Here is a 19,911-nt window from a genome sequence, read left to right on the forward strand (position 1 = left end):
AACCAGAGGACACTTCCCAGCACGCCTGCTAGCCCAGTGGCTCCCGATAAAAGGGACCATGCTATATAAGGGGCCAGGGACATGAGCCTCCAGAACTTTCCTCCCAACGTCCACTCCCAGGTGCAGATCTCCAGACAATACCTGCATTGCAATGATGAGAAGATGCACAAGTCTCTAGGGGGCGTTGTGATCCCGCCCATCCCAAAGGCCGCCGTGTCCGCTGGGGCCTCCTCCTGTACTCCTGGGTCCCTGCCCAGCCGCTTGCCTCCAGGCCAGGGTCTCCTCACAGGCCTGAGGCCCCCCCGCGCACGGTAAGCAGCCCCCTCTCCATCTAGCCCTCTGGGATCCGCTGAGCCTCTGTGCCAGGGCGGAGCTCTGGGGGGCCGGGCACGTGAAGAGCCTGGCTCACCCATGGGCCACAGGTCTTGGGACCGCACCGGGCTGATCCTTGAGCCCAGCAGGCTGGGTGTCTGGGCTCAGTAGACAGTGTCTTGGCCTCCGGAGTCTACCAGTTTGCGGATGTCTGTGGTTGTCGCGGTGATGAATAAAATAGGAGCTCTGTTCAGGGTAGCTCTTTGTTATTACACATTTTTTAAATTAATAGATACTAAAAATATGAGCATTACCAGGTACAGGTATGGAAGTGGGTGGGAGTGGTCCACAGAAGGTTTGGGCATAATAAGGGGCTTTCATACGCAAAGATGTCTGGGAACCAGGGGTGGGGGTAAGAGGGTTGCTGTGCTGTAATGAATCTTGATTTATGACATGTAAGGAGGACAGATCTCTTCAGATGGCCCAGAACACCCCCACGGTCAGTCCAAACTAATGCTGGAGTAAGTGTGTATGTGTGTGTGTATGAGAGAGAAAGACAGAGACAGAGACAGAGACAGATAGAGGGAGGATGAAAGAGGCCTCACTTCTCCAATCCCTTTGGAGCCTGCTGGACTGAATTCTCCCTTTTCTCTCAAGCTTCCTCACCTCACCTCTTCCTCACCTCACCTCTCCGTCTCCCATACTGCCTTCCGCCCATCTGTACACATGTCTACCTCCTTCCCCGCAGGGCGTGGGCATGGGCCTGGATCGGAGCGGCCGCTCCACTGACCTCTGCTTGCTCACGTTGGGCCCTTCCTCCCCTCAGAGGTAGTCCTGGTGGCTGGGGGGATTCTTCGGCCCCAGACCAGCAGCCTTCACTCCACCCTCATTGCTCTTGACTTCACATCCTGTGAGGTGTTGACATCCTTGTCGTCTTCTCCTTCCTTCCCTCCTGACTTGAAACCTGCTTCTTGACCTTCGGTGGCAGAACCTTCTAGACAGTGCCCCCTGCGCCCCCCTTTGTCCATCTCTTAGATGTGGCCATTCCTGCGGCTTGGTCCCAGCCTTTTTTGCCCACTCTGTGTTCTCCCCTGGGGGAGTCCTGTCTGTGCCGGCAACTTCTGGTGATGCGTGTCTTCCTCATCCCCTCATCCTCTGCTCTGGCCCCAGGTCTCTCTAGGGTCAGGCTCCATGTATCCATCCCACTGGTGGGCCTCTTCAGTGTCCTCATGGCCGATTGAGATCCGGGGTCAGAAGGAGGCTGTGACGCTCTGCCACCATCATGGCCACACCTATGGGCCACCTCACGTTTCCCCAAACCACCTCCTTCCCACAATCTCCCAACGTTCCCCAGGGTGTGGGCATTCTCTTCCATCTTCCAATTTCAGCATCATCTTTGGCTCTTGCTCCCATGGCCCCGTGTCCCAGCAGACTGCCACATCCCATCAGGTTTTCCGTAAGCACGAGAAAATACGAAGGCTCCCACCCCTCTCTTGCCCCTGCCTTCTCCATTTCCACTCACGGGCTCCCTCTTGAGCACCCCAACAGCTCCTAGCCTGGCACCTTGCTGTGTGGGCTCTGCATTCTCATTTTCCCTTCTCATGCACCACCCTGTGTACCTTTCCTCCACGCGATCCACATTTTCGGACACCCTGTGCCAGCAGCTTAAAGACGAGTCTCGCCGGTCTGACATTCAGGGCCCATCCCTGGCCTGCCACCCCGCACACCTCCTCTGCTGCCCTCGGGAGCTGTCCCACCTCCAGAACCTCCCTGCCCCATCTGCGCAGCCCCAACACCAGCCTTCACCCGGGGCCCCCCGTTCGGCTCCTACTGTTTCTCAAACCCCAGTCGCACACCAGTCCCTGCCGTCAGGTCTTCCCTGCCCTCCCCGGGGAGGCGATTTCAGAAGAGCCTCCACTGTCTACATAGCATCTAGCCCACGGATGGCCTGACCACACTTTTATTTAAAGCCCCTATCTGTTCTTCGACTGGGAGCCCTGCAGGGCAGAGCCCATGTCTCAAAATCTCTGCGGCTCCCACGGTGCCAAGCTTGTACCTGGTGTGGTTTAGTAACACAATAAATACCTCCCCGTTCGTCGCCTTGTTGTGACACGATTCCTCTCCATTAACTCGGGGAGGCTAGCACAGAGGTGGGAAGGAGCCTCCGTCAGCATTTCTTTCATCCCTTCACTATTCACCCGTCTGTCCACGTGTCCATTTACTTAAGAGCTATTAAGCACCTGCTACATGCCAATTTCCTTAGAAACAAAGCCAAGCAAGACAGTCTCTGTGTCCTAGGAGCTCATGAGAGAGATTTATTAGTAAACCATTGGACTGAAGTCCAGCGAGGTAAGTGCTAAGATAGGAGGCTGCCCATCATTCTGGGGAGCCTGCTGGGAAATGATCTCAATCAGGCTGGGAAGCCTTCTTGGAGGAGGTGAGGCCGGAACCAAGTTTTGAAGGCTGAGGGAGAGTCTGGGAAATGAGAAGGGAGAGACAGGAGGCATTCCCGGAGCTATAAGGGGTGTGCACGCCAGCACTGGTGTTGGTGCGAGACAGGTGGGCGAGGTTAGCAGGGCTGCATGGCCCCGTGGGCTAAACCGAGGACCGTGAGCTTTATCCTGAAGTAGCCAGGTGCCACTGAAGGCCTTTGGTGTGGAAGTGCCATCAGATCTGCATTAGAAAGGCCACTTCGGTGACCAGAGAGGGCTGTGCACGCCGGGGCAGAGACTCCTGCAGGAATGGCGGGGAGAAGCCATGGACCCCTGAGCGGGGCAGAGACAGTGATGTGCGGCATGTGTCTGGACCCAGCCTGGTCTGGTCTGGTCTCCTGTCAACCTGCCCTTGACTTTGCGGATGGAGCTGCATCTCCTGTAGCTTTGAGCTCCGAGCTGAGAGCCTCCTTACAGAGTCGCCCACAGCCCCTCCCTGGTTCCCCCCATCTTGCCCGCTGTCCCATCCAGGAACCCCCCTGCTCCTCACTGAAGTGGCTCCTACTTGCCGTCTCTCATGGTTCTTTTCTCTCCTCTATTCTTTTAAGATTGGCTCGGGAGAGTGGGCCTCGGGAGAAGACCCCTGAATCTCTGGGTACGTACTCCCCACAAGCACCCCCACTTGCTGTTTCTCCAACTCCCTGCTTCCTGGCCTGGGTAGGGGATCAGAACTAGGGTTGGAGAAGGCGTGAGCACCTTCGGACCTGAGCTCCTCATTTCACGGATGGGGAAGCTGAGGCCACGGGCCCTGCCACCTCGGAGGGCAGTGGCCCCTGCTCTGGGCCAGGTGTGCGGACGTGACCCGGCACATGGAGACTCCCGGTAACCCCGCTGCGAGAGGAGCCTGTGTGACCTGTGAACGGCTGCTCGGGGACTGTAGGCTGGGTCTTGTCCCTGGTCCCGGAGCCCAGAGGGCAGCCCGCCATATGCGCACGCGGGTCAACATAGCCACAGAGACCATGCTTCTGCCACCTGGTGTGGCTGCCTGTGCGCTGTTTTAAGCAGGTAGAGGAGAATGTTCCTCACTAGGCTGAGTAAGACATTGAACCACATCCCACAAACCCCTTAGGCAACGGGTCCTGGAAGGCTTCCGTGTCAGGAGAGTGGGGTCAACTGGGATATTAGGGAGGTGGGTGGGCATTGGAGGCCGAGGCACAGAGAAGCTTCAGAACAGGAAGCAGGAGGCTCTCTAGCCTGATGACCTAACTGTGGGGAGGAGGGAAGCTGAGCCCTGAGGGAGGCAGGTTGGGTGAAGGGATCTGGATGGAGCACCCTGAGCCTGGGGAGGAGGACACCTCAGCGGCTGTGCTGACAAGCAGGAGGGGGCCCACGCCCAGTCCAGCTTTCCGGCAAGTCCCTCTGGCTTAGCAAGTGGGCCAGTTGGCGAGGGGGAGGCGGTGGCCCAGGAAGCCCCAGGCTCAGGACTTGAGTTGAGCTCAAGAGGCAGGCCTGGCATAGAAACCTCAGGGGCGACCGCTTCCCCTGCTGCTGTCTGGCTGGGCTGCAGTGGGGTGACCTCAGGCGGTCTGGTGTGAACCATGCTGGCACCCACAGTGTCCCTAATGGCTATCCCTGAGTGTGCCAGGAGACCCTGGTTTGTAACTGTTCCCTCGTTTGCATTACCTTGTTTGCATCTCATCATGCTGCTTAAGAACTGGGTCCCTGGGGGCTTGGGAGCAGGGACCAGGCTGCTCAGACAAGGCTTTCCAGGATGTCTCATGGAGTTGGGGGTGAGGAGAGGGAATGCACAATAGTGAAGTCCTTAAAGGGCTCTCTGACCCTCCAGCCATTAGCTGGGGATAACATGGCCCAGTACGTGTAACATGCCTACCACACAGAAGGAGCTCACGTGGCATTGTATGAAGCTGGGCGCTTCCTCGGTCTCATGGCATTCCTGCAGTCCTTGTCCTCATTAGCTGGCACCTGAGTACCTGTGTCCTCTGCCCTGCCCCCTTACTTTTAAGCCAACGAAGCCTTTACCCCTCCTCTATCTTGGCCCTCGATCCTTCTCCAGCAATACAAGCAGAGGGATCCTTGGCAGAAGGCATGGGCTGGGCAGAGGTCAGGGAGCCCTCCTGGGAGGACCCAGATTCAAGGTGTCCCTTCCAACCTCAGGCAGCCCCAGAGGGTGACCTCCATTCCAGTGGACCCCTTATTTGTAGGTTCACCCAAGGGCAGTGCAATCCAAACATTGCGAACAGGAGAACCCAGTTAACATTTTTTTCATTGAAAGAAAACTGATCTACCCTTTTCCTGCCTCCATAATAAGACACGTTGCTTTTGAAGTCTATTGATTAGGAAAATCTAGAGTGACTAAGAGATACTATTGATTTTATGTCACTTGGAAATGAATACTGTACCAGTCACAAGAGCGTGTGAAGGTTGCTGGGTCTTCTCTATCCTTAAAATTAGGGGAGGGGACCAGCATCGGTTAGTTCTCTGGTCCTTCCACACTGTGCGATGATGGGGCTTGGTTTATTTTCTCTCTTCCTGAGGTGCACACCTCTCAGGTAAGACAGACTGACATCCTCAGGAGCTCTCTTAGACTTCTAGGTAACAGACCGCCCCCTGTTTCTTGCCCAGCCTCCTCCCGTCCCTATCTTACAATAAGGTGTGCAATAATTATTGAATGAATGGGTATATGAGATGGGTGGATGGATGGATGCACACATGAGAGGAGGAGAGTGCTGGTCCTTGGGCAGCCCGCTCTATGCCCACCAGTGCTGTTCTGTAGACTTCTGCCACCAAGCAAGCACTGGGCAGAACAGCAGAGGGTGGCAGGCTTAGGTAGTAAAATGTTACACCAGCCGCAGGGTCACAGAGCCCCAGGGGCAGCCCAGAAGGGTGAGAGCTGCTTCAGAGTGCTGGGTGTCCTCAGCTCCATTCTTGCTTGACTCCTCAGAGCCAAGACCTTCAGCCCTGCCTGTCAGAGACAGGTCTGCCGTCCCTGTGAAGCACCCCCTGCTTTCATCTCAGGCTGCTCCTACACTGACGGCCTTCTCCTTCGGCCAGGGCAAAGAAGCCCGCCCCTTGCTCCAAGACGAGGACCACAAGGAGAACAGTACCAAGGTACGTGGAAAGTGAGAGGAGGAGAAAGCGGGGGTCAGAGAGGACCACTGGCTGAGCACCAGCCTGTTTGCTGAAATTTATAAATGCGGGGCCAGTTTGAAGAAGGCAAGAAAGAGCCCTGAGTCAGCTCCCCAGGTGCTTAAGACTGGAACCTGAAGATGGTTTGGGGATGAGGACCAAGGAAAGGAAGAGAAACAAGAGAGAGGAAGAAAAGAAGGGGGGTGGGGGCTAAGGGAAGGGGAGTATAGCGGGGAGCTGAGGGAGGAAGGGAGGGCACAAGGAGGTCACCCGAGGTTCAGAAGGAAGCAGGATGTGGAGAGTGGAGAGGAGCTTAGGTGAACCAAGCCCAGTAATTTGAACCAGCACCCAAGATAGAAACTGAGAGGCAGCTGACTCGGGGGGATCAGCCAAAGGCTCTGCTTGACAGGCTGGCAGACACCTTGCGCTTCTAAGGTGACCTTGGTCCAGATGATTCTCTTCCCTGGTCTGGATGTGTTTACTAACACTTGAAGAGTCACTGCTGTGGGAGCTCCATGCTCGGTGTCTGAAGCGGAGATGGAAGCGTACAGGAAACATGCCCGGAAGGGCCGCTGGGCGCCTACGCTGTGTTAGGGTTCAGGGATGACGACGACAAGGTCCAGGCATCGCAGCCCTCCCACTCCAGCCAGGGCATCAGAGCCTGGAATGAAGGAAGAACAATTCAGGGCTGGGAGGCGACCCCACTTCCCAGCCCAACTTGGCCGCTCACCCCATGGTCAGACCGAGGACCTTGTGATAACTTCTCCCCCTCTGGCATCTCGCTTTGAAGCACCCCCTTCGCTCAACCCCCATGTCCTGTTCTTCTAGCTTCGTCCAGCCACAACCCGGCCCCAGCATTTCTAACCGTTCTTGCCTCAGCAACATCCTCCCCGGAATCAGACCATTCCCATCAGCGACTTAGCTCTCTGTGATTTCTTTTGTCTAAAAAAATAAAACAACTGCTTTGTCTCCACCCATTCTGTCCTGAGTCCACTGCAGTCGGGTGTGGGTCCTACTGCCCCCATGGAAACTGCCGACGTCAAGGCCACCGATGACCTCCAGCTTCCCACGAGCAGCACAGCTCAGCCCTCTTGTAACCCCCTGCCCCACCCCTGTCAGCAGCTTTGCTGTTTCATTCTTCTTGAAGTCCCCACCTTGGGAGGGAGGCGAGGGGATGGCTTCCTTCCTAGTTTTTCGCCCCATTAGATTTTGTTCCTTCCTAGTCCTCTTAGCTGACTCCTCATCTTGCCCTCTACATGCTGGAGGCACCACAGCTCGGATCTCTGGCCTCTGACCCATTTATCTGACCCCCTGTGACCTGTTCTGGTCCATGGCGTTGAGTGCCATCTGTATGCTGAGGACTCCCAAATGTCCCTCTCTGGCCCTGACCTTTCCCTGACCTCCGGGAGCAGTCAAATTCTGTACCTAAGTAGGTATTAACTGATAACTCTGCGTTTCTATTTAGGTATCTAATTATATTTCAAACTTAGTTCATCCAAAACTCAGCTGTTGAATCTTTACCCCCCAAAAGCTCTTTCCCCAGTAAATGGCAAGAAAAGGCCACTCCAGCCTTCCAGCTACTCTGGCCAAAAATCTTGGGCCCACCCTTGCCTCCTCTTTCTCTGTTGCCCCACACCTCATATGTCAGCAAAAGCAGTGGGCTCTGCTTCTGGGACCTGTCCTCAATCTGGCCTTTCCGCCATCCTCATTCTCGCTATGCTAGTGCGAGCCCCTCCACATGGAGACTCTTGGCTCTGTTTTGCAACTTTTTGTGAGTCTTAAATTATCCCCAAATATAAAGTTATAAGACAACAACACTTGGAGGGACCCCTTGTCTCCCAGTCAAAGTCCAATCAGGCCACTCCTGTGTTCAGAACCTTAGTGGTTTTCTGTGTCCTTTAGAGTTCATGTCTGACCCCTCACCATGGGCCACGGGGCCCAGTGCACTATGGCTCTGCCCACCCCTGCCACCTCTGACCCCATGTCCCCCCATACTCTGACTTGGGGTGCTCCGGCCAGTGTCCTTACCGCCTCCAACCGTGCCCAGCACCCTCCAGCCACAGGACCTTTGCATTCTCTTTCTTCTGCTGAGCACCCATTTCCCCTAGAAATCTGCATGGCCTCTGCTCCCTTATTCCATCCATGTCTCTGCTTCAATTTCCCCTCCTCTGGGAGTTCCTCTGGGCCTTCCTACCTAAAATGGAAGCCCTGGTCACCCTCTGTCCCTCCTTTCCTTCTGGTACATATGGCCTGACATCAGAGATTGCTCTGTTTGCTGTCTCCCTGCTCCATGACAGCCCTCTGGGAGCAAGGTCTTGGTCGTTTTGTTCGCTCCCAGAAGAGCGATGGCACGTAGGAGCCACTCACACTCCTGATTGAATAAATGCAGGTACAGAAGACACCGGTGGGTCCTCAAGGTAACAGAGTTTGCCTTGACCTTCTGCCAGATCCAGGTGACCATCTCCAAGTCTGCCCAGGAGAAGATGCGGCTGAGGCAGATGAAGGAGATGAAGGTGCTCCAGAGGGCAAAGGAGCTGGAGAGGGAGAGGGAGCTTGCTTCCCAGAGCCTGGCCTCCCGCAGAGTCCTGATGAAGGAAGGTACCTGGGCGCCTGGGGTCAGGATCCCCTCAGGCTGGGGAGATGTCTTGGCCAACCCCTCGATGAGAGAGGGTTTATCCACAGCTCCTGATGCTCCCCATCTGGACACTGGACTGGGAGCCACTAATGGGCCCACATCCAGAGGAGAACTAGGGCCAAGGACAGGCAGGACCAGCACCATTCTAGGACTTTCTCTGCCTCCACAGGCCTCCTTCCCCTCCGGGGCAGTGGGACCATGTCTGTGCCCACGGGGCTGAGCAGCCCACGCAGAAACATCGGTGGCATCCTGAGGAAGCGGGCCAATCGGGCCTCACTGCCCAGCATCCCCATCAGCAAGCAGGAGCCCAGCTTTGCCCGCCATGCTTCAGGTAGGGCCTGGCCGACTGGCTGGGGGACATGTGTCTGTCTCGCTGTGCAGCCTCGGGATGCTTTGGGGTATGGAAAGGTGACCTGGGCTTTTTCCCATTACCTGTGTTAGAGTGGAGGGCAGCCTGAGGTGTGATCACCCTGCCAGAGAACGAGGGATAGTGTGGGAGTCAAAAGTATCAATGGGCCAGACTGGGGGTCCAGGGAATCGCAACTGGAATTACTGGTAGAAGGGCAGGTGTGCCCAGCCAAGGACATGTCCTGGAGGCCTCAACAGTGCACTGGGATTACAGGTGCCAGGGAGAAGCATCCCTGAAAGTGGCTGGAAACATCGGGAAGAGAAAGAGAGGGGTCCGAGACCATGGGTTCCTGCGGTTTGCCTCATGAAATGTCAGGGTTGGATAGGGCTGATTCCCGCCAGGGATCCCAGGATCCAAAAGTTCTGTGTGATGGTTCCAAGGCACAAAGAGGCTCTGACCCCATTCTACTGGAGAAGCTTCGATTTTGCTTCATTTTTTAACATATTGGACACCCACCTGACCTTTCAGTTGTGAAAGATTTTGCTACTAAAGAACATTTGAAAACAACCAGTCTGGCTCAGAGTTTCTTTAAGCGTGGGCTGTGGTGGGACTATAGTGAGAGAACAGAACATCATTTTCATGCCAGAAATAATACTGACTCATCCTTCTTTTCCGTTCTCTTTCTGTCCCTTTGATTCAGTCAAGTAGAAAGTCTGAATTCAGTGTCAGTCGTGAGCAGCCCTCTCAGGCTTGGAAATCTGCTTTTTTTTTTTTTTTTTTTAAAGATTTTATTTATTTGACAGAGATCCCAAGTAGGCAGAGAGGCAGGCAGAGAGAGAGGAGGAAGCAGGCTCCCCGCTGAGCAGAGAGCCCGATGCGGGGCTCAATCCCAGGACCCCGAGATCATGACCTGAGCCGAAGGCGGAGGCTTAACCCACTGAGCCACCCAGGTGCCCCGGAAATCTGCTTTTTAAACAAAGAGATCTTCCTTCCAGCTTGAGTCATCTGAAGCTGGTTACAATTTGATTGCTGGAGTTTATAATGTCCTTTTACTTCTATTACAAATATCCTGTCCTGTGACAAGTAATATTTGTTTGCCAACCATGGTAGTGACATAGATATCCCTTTAGGATAAACTTATTTAAGATTTTGAAAAGTGGATTGGCTCGAAGAAAAATGCAATTAAATAAAATTACAGGTAATTAAGAGACATGGCAAGAAGTCGTGAAAGTGGTGATTGAATGATTGATACTCAGGAGATAATGGTCTTATAATCTACCCCACTCATTTTAGAGTTGACAGAACTGAGACCCAGAGACCCAAAGTCACCTGAATTTACTCAAGGTGATGTTGGACCATGGGGACTAAGATTGTGGCTAACGACTCTTGTCCAATTGCAAAGCTGAGAAGAGAATCCGGGAATGAGGTCTTTTGGTCTTGGCTTTAAGTAAAGGATTGCCCTGCCTAGGACCTGCTGTGTGGGCTGCCTGGACCTTCCTGCTGGTGGAGAAGAGAAGTAGCCAGGAAGCGAGGTGTGGCAGTGTTAGCTCTGGGTTCAGAGGAGAGCCCGTTGTCATGGCTCTGGTGATGGAGATGCTGAGGAGCTGTGGGTGGGGATCCCCGCCCCGCTGTGGCTCAGAGGCCTTGATGATGTGTTTTGGGCACTGGAGCAGATAGACGGCTATACTCCCTTCCTGTTTCACTAGGGTTATATGATTCTAGCACCTGCCCCATAGAAGGGGAGCCTAGAAAGCATGACCTGAGTTTTAAACAGTATCCCTGCTTGTTGGCAGTCCTGCCACATCTTGAGCACATGGTACCCTCCCCCCCCTTAGCTGCATTGTCTCTTTTGAGCTTTCCCTGTCCCCTGCTTCTTCCTTTGGGCCACTTCCCTGCCTTGCCCGTGGGCGACTTCACAAAGGTGAGAGAGTTGGGAGGAAGGAGGAGAAGCCGATCACACAGGCTCCTGGGTGGGGATGAAGTTAGGACACCACCAATGTGAGGAGGGTTTCCCTCCTTGCAGACTGACAGGCCTTACCCAACCACCTGTAGGGTATGGTGGGCTTTGTCACATGACATCAAGCAGCATATCACAGGCGGGCTTGTTTAGAACCATCAGGATGGCAGGGCTGGGGTGGAAAAGGCCGAAAAAAATCTAGAACTTTCGAAGGTGTCTGTGGCTCCGCAGCAGGGGACGCACAGACCCTGCCCTCTCAGCCCCGGCCAGTCCCTTCTCTGAGCACACCTTGTGTCAGGCCAGGCCTGAGTCTTCCTGCTGAAACATGACGTGTTTCTTTTCTTTTCTGTGAAAACAGCCAACTCATTACCTGCGGTGCTTACCTTGGGGTCTCCCGAGTGGGAAGAAGAGGAGGAAGAGTTGGATCCTAGAACCTTTAAGGAGTTGAGGCCTTTCTCGAACCCTGAGCTGGGGCTGATGGATGCCCTCCAGTGCCTGGAGAGCAGCGACTGGTGAGGGGACCCCTTCTCCTGACCCCAGCTGCCTGTGGCAGGGGAGGGGTGGCGGGGGCACCCTGGTCTGCACAGGGAGCTGGGCTCCTCCCTCTGTAGCTGCCAGTGACGGGCCTGGAATTCGCTTCTCAGGCAGACGAAGGAGAAGGGCCTGCTGAGTGTCCAGCGCCTGGCGGTCTGTCATTCAGATGTCCTTGCTGGGAGGCTGCACGACGTGTCCTTGGCTGTGACTGGAGAGGTGAGGCCACCTAGACAGCCTGTGTCCTGTGCGCTGTCCCCACCCTGCAGGGCAGGCAGTCCCCCATTCCCAGGCGCCGCTTCTCAGTGTGGTTCACATGGCAGTCACGGAGGAGCCATGGCTCCCTGGAACATGGCATCCCCTGCTTATATCTTAGCCCTTAGCCATGGATGTGGGAGGTAGCCGCCCATGTCTCAGATTGGAAAACTGGGGCTTGGGGTTTCCTTGTTTCTAATCTCTGGGCATTGAAACAGCCAGGGTCCTGTAAGCCTGTTTGTCCCAGCCCTGTGCTGTCCTTTGTACTCAGATGCCGGATGAGAGGGGCTGGAATGTTCAGGGTTAGATCTCTAGCTTCAGGGAAGTTGTAACATTTCCCAAGGACTTTCTCCCCTGGGGCTGGGACGGGGGACGTAGACCAGCCAGAGAGGCATTGAGATGCATCTTACCACAGGTGGAGGCCAGGCCCCTTCTTGGGGATAGACTGTTCCAGGAGTGGGGATGAGGTTGAGTAGGGGACGGCTTGTGAAGGCTAAATCGAACATTATTTGTAAAAGTACTTTGAAGACAAAATGTTGCACAGATTTCAGATGATCAAAATTTTAAATTTCAGGTAGAATTAATAACTGTGATGATAACAATAGCATTTTTTAAAAAAATGGGGCTGTTTTGTCCCATTGTTAGAGCTATTGCATGACTTTCATTTCCAGCCTGGCAAGGCCTTAGCCGGCAGGGAGGGTGGCGGTGGCAGGAGACCGTGGGGCTGTGGCCCTTTCTTGGATGTTCTGGAGCCCTTGGCAAGATCCAGCAGTCCTGGATGCTCCCTGTCCCATCTCTTTCCTAGGTCACCAACCTCCGCTCCAAAGTGTCCCGCCTGGCCATCAGCACCCTGGGGGCCCTCTTCCGGGCCTTGAAGAAGAACATGGACCAGGAGGCTGAGGAGATCGCCCGCTGCCTGCTTCAGAAGATGGGGAACACCAGCGAGTTCATTCAGAGAGCTGCCAACCGCTCCCTGGGGGCCATGGTGGAGAATGTGACCCCCGCCCGCTCCCTGGTGGCCCTCACCTCAGCGGGCATCTAGTACGTGGTGGCTTGTTGTCAGAGGGGTGGGTTGGGAAGGTAAGGCATGAGGAGAGGTCTGGGGCTGGGAGAGGAGCAGGCAAATGGGGAGGGTCCTCACACACGTGGCTGGCGGGGAGGAAGACCCCTGCTCCCTGGCGCGCTTCTCTCCCACCTTTCTTGAGCCAGGCTGGGGATAAGGAGGAGAGCTTGGGGCAGCCCTGAGCCTCAGCCACAAGGGGAGAGCTGCCATGTTCTGGTCAAGGCCAGGGAGTTCAGAGCGTCCGTGGTGACATCCCTGGAGACAGGGCTGAGAGCCCGCCTGTGGCCTGCGTGCCTCTCCCAGGCGACGGGCGTTCTTTCTGATGAAATCAAGGTTGTGAACAGAGCAAGGCCCACAGTCTCACTCTAGCTCACACCTCTTGGCCTTTTTCTGGGGAGGAGGAAGGTGCTGACCTACTGAGGAAGCCTTTCTGCAGTGTGATTTGCTTTCACCTTATTGAAAAACCCTAACTTAAAGGAAAACCAAAACCATTTCCCAAAGCCTTTATTCCACGGGGCCACACCACTCTCGGCCCCAGAGGCAGTGGTGATACAGATGCAGGAGGCTTCTGGGAAAGACCCCAGGGCGTGTGGTAGCAGCTGGCCGGCCTTCGCTAGCTGCCCTGCAGCCCAGTGGGAAGGGTAAGGGGCTCTGGAGTCATGTGGCCTGGGTTACTGAACTCTGGGCTCAGTTTCCTCATCCGTAAAATGGGAATGATAAGGGTGCATACCTCCGCCAAGTGTGAGGAATAAATGAATTACTTCATGAAAGGACACTCAGAACTGTGCCTGCCTTTACTGTAACATTTATGGACCGCTCACTGTGGCTGCCACTAACTGTGGAGAAATTAACTGTACTTTTCTTCTGGATTCCTCCCTTTACTCAGCTTCCTCACCTGCAAAAATGACGCTAACAGTGGCATGTGGGGTCGAACAGCTGGCAGATGGGGGTGTTTAGCTGGGCGTCTGGCTCCGAGGCTATGCTCGTTACAAGCTGACGCAACTGACCATTGTTGCAAGAAGCAGGGTCAGGTGTCTAATGAACTGGGCCATACAAGCCATTTGAAAAGGGTGAAAAAGAAACAAGTGACATTCTGATGGGTTTCCCTTGTAAGATTTCAGGTTCTTCCTGTTAGGGTTACTAGATCACCCATGGATCCCCTGTCTCTCCTTCCTGTCTCAGTTCACTTCAACAAATGCGCAATTAGCTCCCACTAAGTGTGGGCTTGTGCTTGGCACCAGCGGGCGGGGGGGAAGCTTGGTGCCAGCTCCCCGGGAGCTCCTTGCCTGCCGGGGAGCCCCAAGGGTGCACCTGTACTTCTCAGGGGACCAGGACAGCACTAGCCCCAGGTAACATTCTGCCGAGGGGGCTGGGGAGGGCAGAGAAGGAGACGGGGATTGGGTAGGATCTTTCTGGGTGGAGAAAAGTTGGGGAAGGCAAACACGGGCTCAGGTAGGCCCAGAGGTGGTGAGGACCTGTGTATGTGCCGAGCACCATGAGGCTGTGGGCGCTCCTTCTTCCTTCTCCCGTCCTTACATTGTCATCCTGGGTTCTGTGATCAGGACATGACTGCTCTTTCTTAGAAGAGCCCCTGTGGGGGCGCCTGGATGGCTCAGCGGGTTAAAGCCTCTGCCTTCAGCTCAGGTCATGATCCCAGGGTCCTGGGATTGAGCCCTGCATTGGGCTCTCTGCTTAGCTGGGAGCCTGCTTCCTTCTCTCTCTCTCTCTCTCTCTGCCTGCCTCTCTGCCTACTTGTAATCTCTATCTGTCAAATAAATAAATCTTTAAAAAAAAAAAAAAGAAGAGCCCCTGAGGCCCCATGAGAGATTTTGGAGCCCATCATGGCATGGAGCATGGAGGCAAAACTGTAGGTCCACGATTCCTGGTCTGAGCCAGTCCCTTGACTGGGATTGCTTTTTTTTTTTTTTTTTCCCAAGCCATCGAAACCCCTTAGTCCGGAAATGCACTGCCGAGCACCTCTCAACCGTCCTGGAGCAGATAGGCGCCGAGAAGCTTCTTTCTGGCACCAGGGACAGCACGGAGATGCTGGTGCACAACCTGGTGAGGCTGGCCCAGGACTCCAACCAGGACACCAGGTGATGCGGGCACAAGGGTCCGGGGGCTCCTACCTGACAGCCCAGAGCATATAAGGCGACCAGCCAGGCCCAAGGGCCCTGGCCCGCCCAGCTTGGTGTGGCCATGGGAGGGACAATCAGACGAACCACAGCTGTGTCCTTCCCTTATGGCCGCCATCCATCTCTCTCCGCCGGCATAGCCAGGCCTGGAGGAATGGCCAACACTGCCCACCTCTGGTTCTCCCTCTGTCACCGCTGCTCTCCTTCGGTTCCTGACCCACCCCAGCTCCACGCTCTGAAAGGCCATTCATTCTTTTCAAGGGTAGTGAGTTGATCCTGCTTCATTATTATGGACAGCACAGGGAATAAGAAGGATTAAGCCTCTGCTACCCTAGGTGGGGTGGATAGATAATAAACAAATTATTAGGATCATTTCAGAGACAGATAAGGGGTCTCTTAGGGAGAAAAGCACCACGGTGGAGAATGGGGTGACAGTGACTGATGGAGAGTCCGGGGGAGATCCTCCGGAAGAGTGACTTTGGAGTTGAGAACAGGTGGCCCAGCAGGAGCCAGCTCACTGGGGGTCTGGGGTGTGAGAGTCCCAGCAAAGGAGATGTACAAAGGCCCCCCTGGATGGGAGTATGCTCGAGGCTCTGGGAGGAGGAAGGTGGGGCTGCGTGGCGCCGAGCGAGTGCGGCAGAGCAGACAGGCGATAAGTGGGACAGGGCAGGGCTCGGCTGGGCAGGGCCCCTTGGGCTGCGGTCAGAAGGGAGGATTTGGCTAGGGTGTGACCAGAAGTCACCAGAGGATCTTCATTCAGCAGGAATGCGAGGAGATGTTCGACAGCGTGAAGCAGGAGGGCACTGGAACCTGGCCAACAGTCTTGGAAAGCTAGGGTTAGGGTCCAGTCAATTACACCCCTCAGTTTCCAGGACACTGTGGCCACACGGCATCCGGTAGTGCTCCTCGGGGCATGTCCCCCCTGCCTGCCGGGCTTCCACACCGGCCATGGTGCACTCTCCCCATGGCAGTTGTGCTCATATATGTGTTCCCTGGAAGAATGTCTGGGTGTATTCCCCGGGGCGGGACTGAGGTCAGGGGCCTGTGTCCTACTAAGTGGCCTGAGCATCGTGGGGAGCTCTTGAGCTCGCCTCTCCTCTCCGCCACCCTCCTGCCGGGCCAGGGCCCAAACCCGAGCGACCTTACAGTGTCGGGAGTTCTGATTTTTATTGATCCAACAGGTAAAAGTGCAGCTCATTATGATTTCTGAGTGCTTCTCCCCCCTGGTTACTAGAATTTGTGTGTCTTCTTTTCTTTTCAAAAGATTTTATTTATTTATTTATTTATTTATTTATTTGGCAGAGAGAGAGAGAGAGAGACAGCTAGAGAGGAAATATAAGCAGCAGGAGTGGGAGAGGGAGAGGGAGAAGTGGCTTCCCGCAGACCAGGGAGCCCAGTGTAGGGCTCAATCCCAGGACCTCAGGATCATGACCTGAGCTGAAGGCAGACGTTTAATGACTGAGCCACCCAGGTGCCCCTAGAGTTTGTGTGTCTTTGAATGTTTGCTGCCTTCTTGATTAAAAAAAAAAAAAAAAAATCTTTCTGGCAACTCATTAGTGGATTGATAGTCGGGGAGGGGGCCAGGAGGGAGGAGGGACACCAGACAGATGGCGACTCCCCCGTCCCTGCCAGGGGTGCTGGAGGCTAGCAGAGGGGAGGGAAGAGCTGGACTGGGGTGTCTTCTGCAGGCAGAGCCAACAGGATGTGGGTGGTGAGGCTTTCAAAGAGAAATCAAAGATGATGCTTGGACTTTTAAACTGAACAATTGGGTAAATGACAGTATCATTTACTGAAATGAGGAACATTGGTGGGGAACTAGAAGGTCCTGCTTGATTTCTTTGTAGTTGTTGGGAAGGGGATGGACATCGAGATCTACTGTCTCTCCAGCTGGAGTGTCCCCCTCCAGTCTGACCTGTCACATTGCTGGCGTTGACGACACTCCACTTTCCTTCTTGGCACCTGTGCTTCCAGTATCCGTGGCCCTACAGTCCCTAGTTCCTCTCTTTCTCTGTGGCCGCCTCTCTGCCTGCCTGCCCTCCAGATGTAGATGGTCACAGGACTGTCTTCATTCTTGTCCTCCTCTTACAACTTTCCCTGAGTACTGTTACCACTTCCGCGGCCCTGGCCACGGCAACTCTGATGCTTCCTTAGGGTCTCCCTCCAGCCTACCCCTTCTCTGAGCATCAGTGCTTCTCCTCTAAGGCCTCTGGAGGACCTGTCCCTGCTGTCAGATGTCCCACTGTCATCTTCGGTGCAGAATTTCCCTAAATGAACCCACTGCCTTCTCCCCAAGCCTGTTTCTCTGGCTGTGTTCCTTCCACTGTTAAAAGTCACTGTTATTTACTGAGTCATCTAAGATACAGAGCAGGGACCTTCATACTTCATTGATTCTAAGACACACAATTCCCCCCACGTTTTAATATCTTACAATCAGAGGCATCTCACAGTGGCTGCTGGCCATGCAGCATTTTGATTTGGGTTTTACTCTCTGCACATTCTCAAACTCGGTCATTATTGCTCATAGCGTAAACCTCCGAATTGCAGTTTGCATCATAGAAACTAAACTAGGAGCCTTTCTTTGCTTATTAACCTTTTATATTTATTTTAAGAAGTCACTGTAGTTGCTCTGTGGGGACTTGTTGAGTTTAATTGCTCCCTAAAATGCTTCAGAAATATTACGCTATTCTTCGGCATTGAAATGAACAGTTATAGTGTATGAGAAGAGGCACGGAACTGGAGTGATGGGACGTAAATTCAATATTAATGCAAACAGTCATGGAAGGAATGACCAAAATTCCACACTTCCTTACCAGGCAACCACCAAGTAGTTTAGCCAGCCTAAGGAAGGAGGGGCACTGCTCACGAGTAACGTTATCTGTGTTTCTGAGATGATACAAGAAAGTGTTGCCTTCCCAATGGGGCAGTGTTGTTGAATGCAATGGAAATAGCCAGTGCTTTCTATTTTTGTTTTTCCTCAGGGGAAAATAAATCAATGGTGCATTTTATAATCAATGGAGTCTTGGGTTGAGGGAAATATGACATAGATAGGTGCTTCTTGCTCCACTCCAATCAGCTACCAAGCCCTGCAGTTTCCACTTTATTAGTAGGTCCTGAGTCTGACCTCCCGTTCTTCCTCCCACTCTATAGCCTGATTTCAGGACTTCATCTCTTGCCTGGACTATCATGGTGGTCTCTTAGCAGGTCTCCTGGCCCCCATCTTGCCACCAGAGACATGTTCTCCACACTGCTGTCAGAGACATTTTCACTAACTTGCGAATCTGGTATTCCACAGCTTCCCACTGTCTGCACGTTAAAGCCCAGCTCCTTCACATTTCCAGAAATTGGGTCATACCTTCTCCCTTTCCTCTCTCGTATCCAGGCCCTGCCTGCTGTTTTCCAACCACATACCTGCTAATGTGTCATGTTGTCTTGCAGACCCTGGAATGACCCCCACCTCCACCCCCTTTTTCCCTGATCCCATCCCACTTGGGAGCTCCTACTCCTCTGTCGAGTCCCAATCTAAGGGTCACCTCTTCTATGAAGCCCTCTTTGATTTCCTCCCGCATCCACCACTGTTTGCTATGTAGAGCTGACCACTCTCTCCCATATTGCCCCCTTGCACCCTTCTTCAAACTCCTAGATGCCCCATACTAGAAGAAGTTAAGTACATCTTGGTATAGTCGTCCAATGGAATAAATCCACTAAAAAGGATGACATGGGAAGATGATGAATGATGAAGTGAAAAAAAGCCAGAGGCAAGTTATATGTACATTCTGGTATCAACAAAAATATTTATGCATCAAAAAGACTACAAGAAAATATGTAAAAATTAATAGTGGTTTTCTCTTGGTAATGGGGTTACAGATGATGTTTATTCCTTTATGAGTCTAGTTTTTCACTGTCTTAATTAGCAATTATTGTCTTAATTAGAAAAAATATTAAAAAACTCTTTTACTACAATTACAAAACTTCTGTAAATCTGTAAAGCGGATTTATGATGCATTTCTATGGCTGTTTCTTCATCCCTCTCTTTCTCCTGTGGCAGGTTTTATGGCCGCAAGATGGTGAATATCCTGATGTCGAATACGAAGTTTGATGCCTTTCTGAAGCAGAGTCTCCCTTCTCACGACCTACGGAAGGTCATGGCAGCTATTAAGCAGCGGGTGAGTTGGTGGCTTGAGCAGGTAGGGGTGGGGGTGGAGGGTGCGGGGGAGGTCAGAGCTGAGCTGGTCAGGGGAGTAGGCTGTGCCTTCCAGAGATTCCATTTCACCCACGACCCCTGCCAGGTGGGATAAAGGTGATTTCCTTCCCCTGTGCTTGGACCTGGCTCGGCCCCTCTCTGCCATTCTGCCTTGAGCCATTCTGGGTGTCCACACTGTCTCCCGTTATATGGGGATCTTGACCCCTGTTGTGACTACCAGTGGTCTGGAATGGTCACTTGTGCCCTCAGAAGCTCTCGCTGTGGTCTAGCCCGGGGTGGTCGTCAGTTCCCCAGAGGGCCACCCCTGTGGCTCATGTTCTGTGTGCCTTTCTCCAGGGACTAGAAGATAGTGACGGACTTCCATCTGCCAAAGGCCGCAAGGTGTCGAGGAGTCTGGTGCTGAGTGAGAACGGGCTGCCCGGCGAGGACGGGTATGGCTGCTCTTGTCTCTCTGGGGCTCCACATCCAAAGCTGCCGACAGAGATGGCCTGCTGGCCCTGGGCCAGGGGTGGCTCTGGGAGTCTCTGTGGATCTGGGCTACGGCGGAGACCTAGTTAGGTCTGCAGCACTCATGGGTGAATTTGGTCTCTCAGGGAGATCAAATCCTCGGTTGGGAAGCACTTGCCAGCAGAGGCTGGTTTCTGCAGTCCTGCGGAGTGGGAGCAAAGCCATTAGTCGATGCGGGTGCGTTGCCGGCCAGGCTCCCTGCCCGAGCTCAGCGCTTCTCCGCCCACTTGGAGCTGCACACACATCCTGTGGCCATCAGTGTGGCCTGGGGTGAATTTAGAGGCAGAGTTGGGACAAGGCGGATGCAGGGAATGGGCAGAGAGGCTGGAGGGTGGATGCTGGGAGGAGCAGAAACCAAGCAGAACCTCCCTGGTCACTGATGTGCCT

General features: G+C 53.9%; 1 protein-coding gene across 2 annotated transcripts in view; it reads left to right on the forward strand.

Annotated features, from left to right (window-relative positions):
- Positions 1-19,911, forward strand: part of TOGARAM2 (TOG array regulator of axonemal microtubules 2) — a 59,539-nt gene that overhangs the window by 26,097 nt on the left and 13,531 nt on the right. For both annotated transcript variants that reach the window (XR_006815098.1, XM_045979449.1), the window contains exons 7-17: positions 121-311; positions 3,353-3,399; positions 5,707-5,873; positions 8,339-8,489; positions 8,696-8,857; positions 11,191-11,344; positions 11,477-11,582; positions 12,424-12,659; positions 14,619-14,777; positions 18,862-18,979; positions 19,354-19,448. Coding sequence is in view for 1 of the 2 variants with exons in the window: in XM_045979449.1 (XP_045835405.1) it covers positions 121-311; positions 3,353-3,399; positions 5,707-5,873; positions 8,339-8,489; positions 8,696-8,857; positions 11,191-11,344; positions 11,477-11,582; positions 12,424-12,659; positions 14,619-14,777; positions 18,862-18,979; positions 19,354-19,448 (1,586 nt within the window). In the remaining variant the exon portion in view is untranslated. The remainder of the gene's footprint in view (positions 1-120; positions 312-3,352; positions 3,400-5,706; positions 5,874-8,338; positions 8,490-8,695; positions 8,858-11,190; positions 11,345-11,476; positions 11,583-12,423; positions 12,660-14,618; positions 14,778-18,861; positions 18,980-19,353; positions 19,449-19,911) is intronic.

The sequence above is a fragment of the Meles meles genome, chromosome 15, assembly GCF_922984935.1.
Source record: "Meles meles chromosome 15, mMelMel3.1 paternal haplotype, whole genome shotgun sequence".
Taxonomy (NCBI): Eukaryota; Metazoa; Chordata; class Mammalia; order Carnivora; family Mustelidae; genus Meles; species Meles meles.